General features: G+C 43.1%; 3 protein-coding genes across 3 annotated transcripts in view; all 3 read left to right on the top strand.

Moving 5' to 3' along the window:
- The window catches only part of fdx2 (ferredoxin 2), a 7,506-nt gene extending 4,858 nt beyond the window's left edge, over positions 1–2,648 (top strand). Inside the window, exon 6 of the mRNA XM_027283623.1 lies at positions 1,708–2,648. The gene's annotated coding sequence lies outside the window, so the exon portion shown is untranslated. The remainder of the gene's footprint in view (positions 1–1,707) is intronic.
- A 224-nt stretch (positions 2,649–2,872) lies between these two features.
- zglp1 (zinc finger GATA like protein 1) lies at positions 2,873–8,644 on the top strand. Its single transcript, XM_027283622.1, has 7 exons — positions 2,873–2,972; positions 3,306–3,438; positions 4,034–5,260; positions 5,345–5,457; positions 6,265–6,358; positions 7,140–7,292; positions 7,387–8,644. Exons 3-6 carry the CDS (start codon positions 4,053–4,055, stop codon positions 7,270–7,272), a joined length of 1,548 nt encoding a protein of 515 aa, XP_027139423.1. The 5' UTR covers positions 2,873–2,972; positions 3,306–3,438; positions 4,034–4,052; the 3' UTR covers positions 7,273–7,292; positions 7,387–8,644.
- Positions 8,645–8,855: 211 nt separating this feature from the next.
- Positions 8,856–10,024, top strand: LOC109141977 (forkhead box protein D1). Its single transcript, XM_019274249.2, has one exon. The coding sequence runs from the start codon at positions 8,977–8,979 to the stop codon at positions 9,844–9,846; it is 870 nt and encodes a 289-aa protein (XP_019129794.1). The 5' UTR covers positions 8,856–8,976; the 3' UTR covers positions 9,847–10,024.
- The last annotated feature ends 3,731 nt before the right edge of the window (positions 10,025–13,755 follow it).

Genomic DNA, 13,755 nt, shown 5'->3' with positions numbered 1-13,755 from the left:
ATGAGCTACAAACAAATTCTGACCAAATAAAATTATGTTTTTATTTGTAGGGAAAAAAATCTTTACATAAACTCTCAAACAGTTTGTGTTCTCTTATAAAAAGTGCAACTTACATCTTAAACAACAAAACACACAAACTGGTGTTAACTGCTGTGATGTGCAGTTTTCGCTCACGAGGTGGTGTAACGTTACTTTGCTGCTGCATGTTATTATATTACATTACATTACATTACATTACATTACATTACATTGCATTGCATTTAGCAGACGCTTTTATCCAAAGCGACTTACAGAGGAGGACATAAGCTGAGAAAGGTGTAAAGGACACAGAGTAGTTGTTAGTTTTGTTAGTTTTGTTAGGCAGGGAAGCATTCTGGAAACAGAAAGGTTTTTACAAGTGTTTTAAAGGTAGAAAGGGATGTTGCTGTTCTAGTAGCCGTTGGTCATTCCACCATTTGGGGACGACCACAGAGAAGAGTTTAGAGTGACCTCGCTTTGCGAGAGGCGAGGGTACAACTAGACGGTTTGTATGAGCGCAGCGTAGCGCCCTGGTCGGGACGTGAGCCTTTAGTAAGCCGCTGAGATAGGCAGGGGCAGATCCTGAGATAGGCAGGGGCAGATCCTGAGGTGGTTTTGTAGGCTAGCGTCAGAGCTTTGTGTTTAATTCTGGCAGCTACAGGCAGCCAGTGCAGGTCGCTGAAGAGCGGGGTGACATGTGACCTTTTAGGTTGATTGAAAACCAGTCGCGCTGCGGCATTCTGGACCAGAATGTTGCTCGTGTTGCCTCTATATGTTGCTGCATGTTGCAGTCTCTCTATATTTCCATGCTGTTTTGGTTTTGTCTGTCCGTTTCTCACAGTTGTATTTGTGTATATAGAGAATCCAAAATGCTCCACACAGGTGATTTCAAGCTACTCGGTGCGTCCTCTGTTTCAAAGCTACTTTCTATCGTCGCCATGTCTTTCCTCGCTCTGTGCTCCGTACCTACGTAGTGACTTGACGTTGAACCAATGAATCACCAACCAGTCACTTTTTTTAAGATAACGTAAGAAAAAGAACACATCCTACTTCTCTCGCATTCGCGGAGAATCGCGATTCATTTTTTTTCTGTCAACCGGTGCGAATCGTCACGCATTTTTACCGATTTTTAATCGTGTCACGATGCATCGTTACATCCCCACCGTCCATCATAAACTCTGTAAATCACAGAGAGTTGAGGCGGAGCAGCCGGAGGACATCAGAGGGAAAACCAGAAAACATTTCCTCCATAAAATATGATCCAGTTTCACCAGAATCAGTGAAATAGTTGCTGCTGTGTGACTTAGTGCCGTAAAGCGTTACGTACTTCTCCCGACCCGGAGCCCAAAGTTACATAGTGTGAGAACAGACGTACGAATGACAGAGACACCGTTCACCTGATCACAGGTCAGAGTGGGTCAGCAGGAGGTAAATCTGATAGTTTATGAGAGAAGAGTTGCACTGTGTTATTGTGACTTCACTTGTAATTTCAACGAGATCAACTGACGGTTATCTTTGCTCCCTAGGGAGGATGACATGCTGGACATGGCGCCCATGCTTCAGGAGAACTCCCGACTGGGATGCCAGATCTTTCTCACCCGAGAGCTCGAAGGCATGGAGCTCACCTTACCCAAAGTCACCAGGAACTTCTACGTGGACGGGCACACGCCCAAACCTCACTGAGAAGAGGTTCGCGGAAGACGACGATGATGAAGAAGAAGAGGAGGGAAAAAAACGAGAGGGTGTCTCTGCAACGCCCCCTCGAGTGACCACGAAGAGATGCACGACGGTGGATAAAGTCCGTAGCAACTCCCGACAAGTCTGAAAAATTCCAAAGTTAGCCAACGACAGGACGCGCCTGCAGATAGAGATCAGGCCGTCAGACACTAAATGAAGTGAAATTAATGGTTACTTTAAAAAACAGACCACTGTGATGGTTCAACAGACAGTGTATTTATTCATGTGGAGCGTTCTCAGGCAAAGCACACACACTGTTCTTTGTTAAAACATTTCATCGTTTGTCTTCCTACGTTTTAACAAAGTTCATGTTTGTGCCGATAAAACGGAACATTCCTCGTTACAGCTCATATACGCACAAGTATCACAGGACGATGTTCTTCAGTCATTTCTGCCACCCCGACTCACTTCTCAGATATTTATGCATAAACATTTATTTAGTTTTTATGTACCAAGTTCATGTGTAAGTGTTGTGACGGCTCATCGGCTGTAGCAGGAGAAGAGGCCATATAATGAAGAGGGCGGATTCTTATGACAAATCAGTCAGAATTCAGACTTGAAACTTGAATTACTTCACTTAAACATTTCAGATTTCACATTGTGTGCAGTGTTTCAGTGTCAGGTGGGCGGGGTGTGTTTTAAAGAACCTGCTGCAGGTGATTCAGGTTGATTAGATGATGAGATCTGGGTCAGGTGTGTTCTGATCCAGAGCAGCAGGATGGAGGTGGAGATGTTTGAAGAGCGTGTCAGCTTCATGTTACCATGGGATGAGTTTACCACTTCTGTTGTGTAGTCTACTGCACAAACATACGCACAAGTGTCAGTCGTGTTTGTCATGTCGTAGAACTCTACGAATATTTAAAGTTGTGCAATAAAATCTGTTTTAAAAGTTACTTCTCATTTTTTAACACTTCTTAAACATTTAATATGATGATCGTGCAGTTTGTTTCATTCAACTTCACAAACCAGGAGTTAACTGCATGATTAGCAGGAGGCCATTCTGCAGAAAATCTCCTTTTTACTGAGCAAACATCTAAAAACCAAGTGCAACTGAAGAGTGTGTGTGTGTGTGTGTGTGTGTGCAATGTGTGCAACTCACACAGGTGTAATCTAGCAAACAGAAAACACCTGTGTAACTCCTCGTGGCCCCAAAAAAAACAACAACACACCCAGTCACAGAGACCGGCTCCACCGATCTGAGTCATCAGCTGCTCCCGGTAAGTCTGCACACTTCATCGGTCAGCCGGTGAGGGAGGTGGACTCTACATGTTCACCTAGATCTGAATCACGTGGTGTGCTGGTTAACCATGACAGGTCAAATATAAATAATAACTGATGCATGCGATCACTTTAAAGTGCATAAAACATTGAATCAAATCAATTTTTTAATTAATTCTTTTGCCCTTTATATGATGACTGATCTTTATTATTAATTATTTATTTATTTATATTTAAGCAGTCTTTCAAATTTAAATATCAGTGAATAAAATCACAATAATACATTTTTAGTTTTTTTTTTTTTGTTTTTTTTTGGGACCATGTTGTGTCAGTGTCCGCGCGACCCGCCCGTGTGCGCTCGCGACAGTCAAACCGGAGACCCGCGAAAAGTTTCCGTCGGTTTGGAACGTTCGGACGTTCTAAGTGCTCCGCGCGAGACCTCCACGAGCCGTCACCTTCCTTCCGGTGAGTTAATGAAGTTTTTTTTTTTTAATTACTGAAACATTTCACTCTTAATATAATAAATAATAATAATTAATTTCCATGAGAGGAGCGTGACAGCCCGGCCTGCTGACAGATGATGTGTTAGCCATGGAAGCTAAAATAATTAAAGTGAGTTCTGAGTTCTTGTTTTGTTAAACACTAACACACTTATGTGTACTCAGTTATACTGACTGTACATATAAATATAACTCAACATGTGTGATATTATATGTTTGACACATTCAGATATATTTTCTCTGCAGATGTTTAATTCCTCTGTATGTATTTAAATTTAGATCTATCTCTCTGTGTTATAGGTTAATTTAAATGCATGTTTAATGCATGTTTGCCTGATGCCACCGGATGCTTGGATCAATAAAGTGTCTGTCTATGAGTTGAACTGTTTCTAGTAATAATAGTGATAGTTTGTTTCACTTGAAAAGCAGTTTCCTGTAGCGACGTCACTAAACAATATTTTACAAGAAAGAAAAGCAAAGATCAGAGAAACGTCTAAAACATGATGTAGGCCTGACCTCCACCCACTGATCTGAAAGCTGTTTGTTTGTTTGTATCCGAGCTGCAGACGCTGTCCCGACATGAACACAGGACCAAAGACACACGCCGCCTTCACCCAGGGAGGTCAGAGCTCGGTGGAACATGACGCCTCCCGCTCGGCGCTCTTCTACCTGTTCGAAGAAGTTTCCAAGCTAGCCTCCCCGATCCACGACAGTTTCCTGGACGCGCGTTCGTCCTCGGCGTGGCTGAGCGAGACTTCTCGACAAAGTCCTTTCCTCGTTAAAGAAGAGGAAGAGGATGCGTATTCATTTCAAGTCTCTACGAGTTCCTACCAGCGCGCTTTGTCTCGTGTGTTTCCGTATGATCAGGTGAAGAAAGCGAAGGAGGAAAGTCGCAGCAGCGTCGTCACGCCTGTGGTCGAGCCGCATCATCCCAAACCCACCAGCCCCTGGAAAGTGCTGAGTCTGATCAACCTGCAGTGTGAGAAGCTCCTCCATCACAGCGACGCAGAGGAGCCACAACCAAGTTCAAAATCAAACCATTTGAAAGACAAAGCATCGACTGCAGCAGCAGACGTGACAGACCAGGGAGATGTCCCAGCCTGCATCAGTCCTGTGGGCGATGTGAGAGTCTGCTACGTGAAACGTCATGTTCAGTCACAGTCACAAAAAAACGTTAGACCAGAGCCGATGGAGGAAACTGCATCTTCTGAACCTCAGATCAGTGTTAACAGACAGTTTGGGTGTGAGAAGAAGTGTGTCTCTTCTGAACACGATGTTATGAATGAAAAAACAAACCTCTCCAAAGCTTCCCGCACTTTTAATTCAAATGAAAGTGCCTGTGTAACTCTGTCAAAGCCAGCACTAACACTGGATCACAATGGAAACCTCACTTTGACTGCAGAGCTCCCGTGTGACACCCAGCTGCACCCTCCGAGCTCCATCCCACCTCCGTCAGCAACAAACCAAGACGACAATATCCCTGCATCTAAATCCAAACGTACACGTGATCCCACAGAGGAAGACTCCACTCCAGATGCACGACTGAAATCCTCACGCTGTGATGGAGAAAGTAACGCCTCAAAACTAGAACCAAGGCTGGTGGAGAAGGAGGAAGTTGCTCTTCCATCCTCCCAGCAGTGGAGAACCAAGACTCCTCGAAAACAACCTCATCCCAGCCGGAGTGCTGATATCCAAGACCCAGACTTCCAGGGAGTGTTGTTCAGGATGGACACGGAGCTGGACGACAGCAGGGAACAGTGCCGGCTCCTCATAACTTCAAAGTACAGGTGCTCATGGATTTCTTACATGTTAAGAGAGTTTTAGGACATTTTTCTAAACACGTCTGTCTTTTCTTTCTGCATCCATCACAGCAAGGAGCTCTGCAAAAGTGTCAGAAAGCCGAGGCTGAGGACGCGGACGTCCCAGAAATCCCTCAAAACCAGCAGCTCGGATGAGGAGAGTGACCCGACGACCAGTGTTTCCAGTGAGTACATCAGTTTGTGATACAGCAGTGAGGAGCAGGTCAAAAGGATCACCTCATTAATAAGAAAGAAGAATATAAATCATGTCAATCAAATAATATTAATAATGTAAGTTCATAACTTCATACAAAGTTTATTAATTAGATAATTGGAATAAATAAAGGACATGTTATGTGTTTACAAGACACAGAATCAGAACCATGAATAAAACATGATTTAGAGAGAAGATTAAAACATAAAACAACATAACCGATCACAGGGAGCTTCAGAAGAACTGGAAATAATTTCCAGATATTCCAAAGGAAGGCTCAAAAATAATGTTCTGAGAATGTTCTGCACATAAGAAGCATCAGTATACCTGTTGGTCCTTGTTGTTTGCATGAAAAACTCAGTTTCTCCACTAGAGGACGCCACCACATCAAAACATTGGCGAGGACAGGTTCTGTACGTTTCACTGTATTTACAGAAACTGTCGTGTGAACGCCCGAAAACCACGATCGACTTTATAAGACCAGAGAGTTTTTAATTTAATGTGAACAGCTGATGCTTTGACTCGTACAGAGACAGATTTAATTACTAACAGGACACACACACATGTTACAGAATGCTACATAAGAATATAAAGATGTATGTTTTTCTTCCACCCTCTATTGCTGAAATGTAGCTTCATTTCCAGACAGTGTTTCATTGCATCATAAGAACTTTTTGTCTGGATATAAACAGTTGTTGAAAGTCACTTTAAGCAGGTCAGACTCAATTCAAAATGTTTGTAACACTCCCTGAAGGTAAATGTATTTTCTGTTTCGCAGAGGGGAAAGTCTGCGCGTCATGCTGCACCAGGAAGACCCCGATGTGGAGGGACGCCGAGGACGGGACCCCTCTGTGTAACGCCTGTGGAATAAGGTAACGCACATGGACACAGCTGGCTCTTTGAATATTATAAAAACATGAAGCTGTTTATTAGATGACTGCGGTAGTATTGAAGCCACATTTCATATATACGTTTGTGGAAAAGTTCCAAAATGTAACTAGAACACACTAAATGTTTGTCAGGATATCTGAATCAGATTGAGGGTTTGGTCTTTGTGTTTTGGTGCATAACAAACATTAATTATGGAAGAACAAAATGAAATCAAAAGAGCTGCACAGTTTGTGTAGGACTGTGTAAGTATTCAGCAGGTAACGTGCAGACATTCACAGTATGTTGAATATTTAAACTTTTAATGTTTATCAGAACGTAGTCATCCATCTCAGTGTCTCCAGATGTTGTTTGTCATATTTTCCAAATGTTTATTTCGCCTTTTAAAAATAATAATGATAATTTTACGGATTAAAAACAACTCAGGCTTTTAAAGCGTGACAGCTCTGCTCTCGGCTCATCGTGCTCGTTGTTTTTCATGAGTGGAAATTCAAATAAGTTTTTGTATTTGTGAAAGAGTCACAGAGGAGTGCTAAAAGTAAAGTGTTTGTTCGCAGAGATCTCACGACATGCTGCACAAAATTTCCACAAACAACTTCACAACAGTTAATCTGAGGATGAATATACGACGTGTTTCTCTCTCATAATCTGAGGCTGCAGAAATAATCCATGCAGGGACTCAAGACATTTCAATTCATGATGGATGACACCTGATTTCTAAAATAATAAAGAGTTTAATCACTGTTGTATCTTTCTGTTTTGAAGGTATAAGAAGTACAGAGTGCGCTGTGTCAACTGCTGGCATATCCCGAGGAAAGAGGGCAACTCCAACTCATGCTGCCTCAAGTGTGGAAACTTTGTGAGGCTGACCTCAGCTCAGCGGAAACACAGCACCTAGGGAACGTACACGGAGCGAAGGTTTTTTTTTATATATATATATATATATATATATATATATGTCCACATAAATGTGACGAACACACACACACTCTCTCTCTCTCTGCTGCTGTAGTCGTCTACAATTCACTACAGATGTGAACGCAAACATTGAGGAGCAGCACCAGCTTCTTACTTGACTCAGAGTATTTAAATATTGTACCTCAGGCCAGCAGCACTAATTCCCTCCATGCTGGACGCACCAGGGGAAAAATAGGCTTAAACCAATCTGCACTGATCCTGTTTGTGCTACCTGCCAACCTGTGTGACAGAAGTTAGGGGACGTACTGATGAAGCACAAACAGAGCTAATAAAAGACGTCCCGAAGCGCTACTTATTTAAAGAGTAGACACATTCAGCGGAAAGTTCCTTCAATAATTGTTGATATATTTTTCATGTGAATAGCTCCAGCGTTGCTCGTGTGTGTGATGGTCTGCAGTGCCAGACGGCTGCAATAGAAAGTTATTTCTGTGCCGGACCTAAAAACAGCAACCTGAGCTCACTGCGCTGCGTTCACTGTTATTAACTGCAAAACAACCTCAGCTGTCTGCTCCGTTCAGTGGATGCACGTTAAGTTTGCACACGTTATTTATTTCGTTGTCTTTGTCATTGTTTGTTTCTTTGAGGTGTTGCTGGTTGATTTCTTTAACATTAGTTTTCTGTGGCATGAAAAAACATTGTTTTGTGTGTGAGCGTATATATATTTGTGGTTTGCATTAAATTCAGTATGAAACATTGAATATGTTTCCTGCTTCTTCTTAGGCACATAAAGGCCTGCGCTCCCATCGCCTGACTCAAAATGCAACGACTATAAAGCGGTGTAATAGTTTCTACACATATCACATTAAACTACGCTGAGTACGTACAGGGGAGAATTGTTCATTAATGAGACTTCCCACAGTTTCCACGGCCCACCCTGCAGTTACAAGGCCCAATTGCCAAGTGGGTGGCCTCACACGAAGTGATACAGTGCAGCTATTATTTCAAAAACGGATTACGTCTTCCTCTTATTCGAAACAGCCAGCGCCGCCGCCTCTCTCGCCGTGTGCCAAACCATCCGGCAACGAGAGGAACACCGAAGGAAATGAGCGCTGCCGAAGCCAAGGACATAAAAGATAGAAGAGAGCCCAATAAAAGCAATGTGCTCGCTTCATTTTGTTACATTAAGCACATTCCAGTTCAAAACAGGACTTAGTAAACGCTGTTTTTTACAGCGTGGGATTGCTACTTAAGATCTGAATACATTCTCAGCAATATGTTTACAATGAGACATAAACCTAATAAAACACAAACATTTGTTATGAGTCTAGCTCCGTGTGCAGCCGTGCAGCCGGCCAAGACTCTCCATCATTTTTTACCACAGCGAAAACATAAAATATCTTCCATCCTTTTCTTGTTGAGATGTTTGAAATGAGTGGTTAATTATATCCTCAGCTCTCTATCATCCAGTGCCATTCATAATCTGAAGCTGTCACTCAGAGCTCACTGCTTCAGGTCTGATGCAGGAGGAGGAGGAGGAAGTTTAGAGTGGGAGGCTAAAAAGTCAAAGATGCAGCAACTTCTTTTTTTTTTGTGAATGAAAGGAGAGAAGCGGGTCGGTTCTGTCCAAGACAGGCGCTAATCTCGCCTGTTCGGGCCGCCGTGCCACCGGACACTCTGCTGGACCATGACCTTGGACAGCAAACCCATGGACGAGACGGATGTTGACGTGGAGGGACAGACTGATTGTGTTGAGGACAGGAAGGACCCAGATCTGAAGAGTAATGCGGACGCGTCATCCCGGGAGGAGGGAGACCTTGCAGCCCGGTTACAGGACGGTCCGGCCGGCAGAGGCGCCTCGGTGAAGCCTCCGTACTCTTACATCGCTCTCATCACCATGGCCATCCTCCAGAGCCCGAAAAAGAGACTCACCCTCAGTGAGATCTGTGATTTTATCAGCCAGCGCTTCGCGTATTATCGGGAGAAGTTCCCGGCGTGGCAAAACTCGATCCGCCACAACTTGTCTTTAAATGACTGCTTTGTTAAAATGCCCCGGGAGCCCGGGAATCCCGGGAAGGGCAACTATTGGACTTTGGATCCCATGTCGGCAGATATGTTTGAAAACGGGAGTTTTCTCCGGCGGAGGAAACGTTTCAAGAGGCAGCATTTCTACATGGGCGCGCTGAAGGACTCCAGGGCGCAGGAGCGCAGCCTCGTACCCGTGTTTCCCCTGCTCGGAGCGCACAGGATGGGTTCCTGCCTCCGGGGTCCTGATTTGTACCACGACCTGGGCATCAGAAGCCGTTTAAACTCCCACAGTAGTCCGAGCATCCCACCTGTGAGCAGCATAATCCCCGCGCTCTCCTCGCTCCTCTCCAAGAGTTTCCCTTCGTGTCTAAACTTTGAACATTTCGACCCGGGACGCTGCGCCGCCGTGCCGGCTTTGGCCCCAAACTCCTCGCTCCTGCCTCGAGTCTCGATGCACGGGATAATGACCAACTACCCGGTTTCTCACTTCCCCACTGGGGTCATAAAAGTTTCCTCTAATCCGGTTTAATGTGTCGATCCCCGCCTGGAGATCTTCTTCCTCTCAGCCTGAGAATAAACTCACAGCGCATTATGTAAAAATACATTTATTTCAAAAAACATGATGGCCAAACAGGCCACCGTATTTAGCAGTTTGTTTTCTTGAAGCAAATGTTTTTGATATTTTACAGTTCATAATAAAACGTGATTGAATTTACGCAGTCTGAGTTTATCATCATCACAGACACTCAAATAATCTAAATAAATTATTACTTCATTTTACATTTAACTGACAGTTTGAGATTTTGTTTTTGTTTTGACCAAACTGAAAAATATTTCTGCAGATTTGCAGAGATTTTTTTTTTTAAAGAATGACACAAAAGTTTTTTTCTATATTCTTAATATAATTTAGCACAAATTATACAACAATAATAATAACATTTAAAAGGGGCTGCTCATTTTATAATAATAAAAGTAACCTACATACAGGCCTTAAGATTATTAAACATTAAGATTATCTGATTTAAATAATTAAAATTGTGTAACACCTGAACAAAGTAAATAAATAAAATAGTACAATAAATAAAAAGAAGTGTGCCGATATGTGAAATCACTTCCAAAGCTCCTAAATGTTCATCTTCACTTGTCTGCTTTGAAAAATAAGAAATGGTCTTTTATTTTGGAGGATTGAGCACCACAGGTCTGTGTGTGATTTAATCCATCATGTTCACGTCGGTCTGCTCCGCCTGTGCTGGTTAGCAGTGATTTATTAAATACATGTGATCATCTGGCATCAGGTTTTATTCATTTATTTATTATTTTATTTATTTATTAAGACAAAGCTCAATCATATTTTGTTTTTTAATGCAAAATGTTATTTGTGAAGTAAGCCATCAGATGAATGAAGCATTGCAGTTATTTGAATAAAACATTTATAGTTTATTTCTATAAATATTTGCATCGTGTGTAAGAGATCAGACTGTAAAACATTTAAACTGAGGAAATATTTAAACAGATAAAATAGACACGTTTTTAGTGCTTCCTTTACATGTTGTTGTCCTGTCAAATCTATCAGTTCCTCACAAGAGGAAAACCAAACTTCACCTTTTAATATTTTGTGTAATAACGATACAAATTCCTCCTTTTTACAGTCCCAAAGTTTCACCTTCTTACTCAAAGCATCTCGAATCTGCAAAAGCATTTATTTCAGCCCACTGACACACATCTAACACGTTTGGATTTACAGTTTTACGCACTGTTGCAGTTGTTGTCGGTCCTACGTGCTAAGGAGGTAATTTTATCCAGCGTGTGGAGGAAATCTCTCCCAGGATGTAGCTGCTGGTGTAAGTGTGATGTGGCTCACAGCAGATCTTCTTGCTTTCTGTAAACAGCTGCCTTCCACCTAAATAACCCCTCTGGGAGCAGTTTGCTTTTCCTGGCACACTCGGACATATTTGACTTTAATTTAGTTACAGCGCGCACAGTCCTGTTCCCCCCGCCTTTGAAAAAATAAAATCTCCACATCTCCTTGGGAGTGTGGCCCATTAAAGTTAAGTCAACGACGTGTGCGCTAGAGTTGGACTGCAGCATGAGAGCGCTGTGACAGGAAATATGATGGAGTGTGTATATTTGAAGAAAGGGGGGGACCCTCTCTGCAAACCCTGAGGAGCAGATGACTGAAGCCACCCATGAGCTCATAATTTATCCACATGTCTGTGTAAAAAGAGAGAAACTTTACTGAAAGAGTGGCATGTCATCCCACGAGCATGGGAGCAGTAAAATCATACAGTAACTTTATCAAAGACACGCAAAGAAAAGGTCCAAAGCGCACCATATAATAAAAAACAGTAAATACATAGACACACATGCAACTTCAATCAGCACAAACTCCAGTGGCTCCACAGCCTGGATGAAAACCCGACCGAGCTCAGCTCAGGGTTGGCCAACGCCGCCGCAATAATGCCATTTTGTGAAGCAAACAGCCTGCGTATAAGATTTCAAATTATAGCAGAGCGAGTCGGCACAATGCACCAACGTGGAAGTTTCAAGAAGCAGCTCTGTGCCATCGTTATCGGCCACGTTGAGCCTCTGCATGTTGTTTTTTTTACTGTGGGCCAAGCAAGAATATTATCTTGTGCGTACAGCTTGTCTGTGAGTATCTTCATCATCTGATAATAACATAAGAGACATTTTCATCTGTCTCCGTCATTCGTACGTCTGTTCTCACACTATGTAACTTTGGGCTCCGGGTCGGGAGAAGTACGTAACGCTTTACGGCACTAAGTCACACAGCAGCAACTATTTCACTGATTCTGGTGAAACTGGATCATATTTTATGGAGGAAATGTTTTCTGGTTTTCCCTCTGATGTCCTCCGGCTGCTCCGCCTCAACTCTCTGTGATTTACAGAGTTTATGATGGACAGTGAAGTAAACTGCTGACAGCTGTAGCTGCTGTTAGCTCAGTTCGTCAGCTTGGTGGTGAGCTCAGAGCGACGGGTACCCGTCGCTCTGAGCTCACCGCCAAGCTGACGGACTGAGTGTTTGTACCAACAGGCGTTATGGACTACCAGGAAGAAGAAGAGGAGGTAACCAGGCTCAGCAGCCTCTACGGACATAATGGCAGAGGAGAAGAGAGTGAAGAGGATGTTTATGGAGGAAGCTAAAGGAGAGAGTGAGTGAGCAAGAGTAAATGTGGGACTGACTTTTAGTGGTTGGTGAGAGCTTGGTGAAATAAAAGGCTGAAAGACAGACGCCGAGCTGGGCTGACTGCTGCTGGACTAGGCAGTGATATCAGCTGCTGCTGGGGACCTGGTTGACAACTCTACCAGCCAAACGTCAAACTACCATCAGCATTTCTTTAAATCATCCCAAATTTTTCATCTGTTTTGGTAGAAACTGGCTTCCATCCGAAAAAACATTGGGTGTAACGTTTGGAAACGAATCCACGAGGCAGAGAGGGAATGAAGATGAACATAAGGTCAAGGTGACAGTCCAGTTCCTCTTGGCAGATCTTCGGCTCAGTTGGACTCTGATGTGTCTGCGCGATTACGGTTCGAGGCTCGACATGAAACCACAACAAAAGCTGCAGCAGAAAATGAGAAGGTTGCAGATTTTCTCTCGCAATGTTTTGCCTCCAAATAAGCGGACGATGACGGCGGCCAAAGCAGAGAGCCGGAGACATGACGTAATGAGTTCAGCCTCAGTCACCCGTTAACTGATCCAGTTTGTCTTTGTGTGTTTCTTAGGTTTGTGCAGCGAAGGGCTCGCTTTGTGTTTCTTGTTTCTTGGTCACTGCTACATGTTTAGTGATGAAGACACATTTGGTTTCAGTTCTCCTGTAACTTGATCCTGGCATTTGTGCTGTTTTCTTTCTTGGCATATTTCCCACCTGGTACCACCTGAACAATTCAGCGTATATTCTGGATAATCTACATACTGTGCTTTGATTGGCATTACGGCTCTGATCCAGTGTCAGCTACCTCGCAGTGAACACGGTTGGTCCAAAGACAACTTCTAAAACCAGTGGTAGCCAGAGAATACAGTAATCAGCTGAGGTGTTTTTTGGGACTTATGGACTCACTTCTGGAGCCAGCCTCAAGTGGACGTTTGAGGAACTGCAGTTTTTGGCACTTCTGCATCGGCTTCACTTCACACACATGGAGGCTGACGTCCGTAAATCAGCAGCCCTCAAAAGAGTTCCCACCCAACACTGAAAACAGGAAACAGAAGTTTCTCTCTTATTTGAATAATTATTTTTTTAAAAACTTTCATTCTGAGAAGACGTACTATTTATTTCTGAAGACTTTCTAGGAAGTGTTGATTCCTGGAAAAGAAATAGTTTTTGAAAACTTCTTGGTGGCCAGACACAGGAACTCCAAAGAGAAAGGTATAACCACTTATTTTATTAAGATACAGAATACGAGGGGTTAAAAAAAGCTT

The sequence above is a fragment of the Larimichthys crocea genome, chromosome X (assembly GCF_000972845.2).
Source record: "Larimichthys crocea isolate SSNF chromosome X, L_crocea_2.0, whole genome shotgun sequence".
NCBI lineage: Eukaryota > Metazoa > Chordata > Actinopteri > Sciaenidae > Larimichthys > Larimichthys crocea.
This window is presented reverse-complemented; position numbering and strand designations above follow the sequence as displayed.

Excerpts from the sequence above, each read along its gene's own strand:
- zglp1 (XM_027283622.1), top strand. The coding sequence starts at position 4,053 with ATGAACACAGGACCAAAGACACACGCCGCCTTCACCCAGGGAGGTCAG. Across the intron at positions 5,458-6,264 it reads CCCGACGACCAGTGTTTCCA|AGGGGAAAGTCTGCGCGTCA; the intron begins GTGAGTACATCA and ends TCTGTTTCGCAG. Across the intron at positions 6,359-7,139 it reads TGTAACGCCTGTGGAATAAG|GTATAAGAAGTACAGAGTGC; the intron begins GTAACGCACATG and ends TCTGTTTTGAAG.
- LOC109141977 (XM_019274249.2), top strand. The coding sequence starts at position 8,977 with ATGACCTTGGACAGCAAACCCATGGACGAGACGGATGTTGACGTGGAG.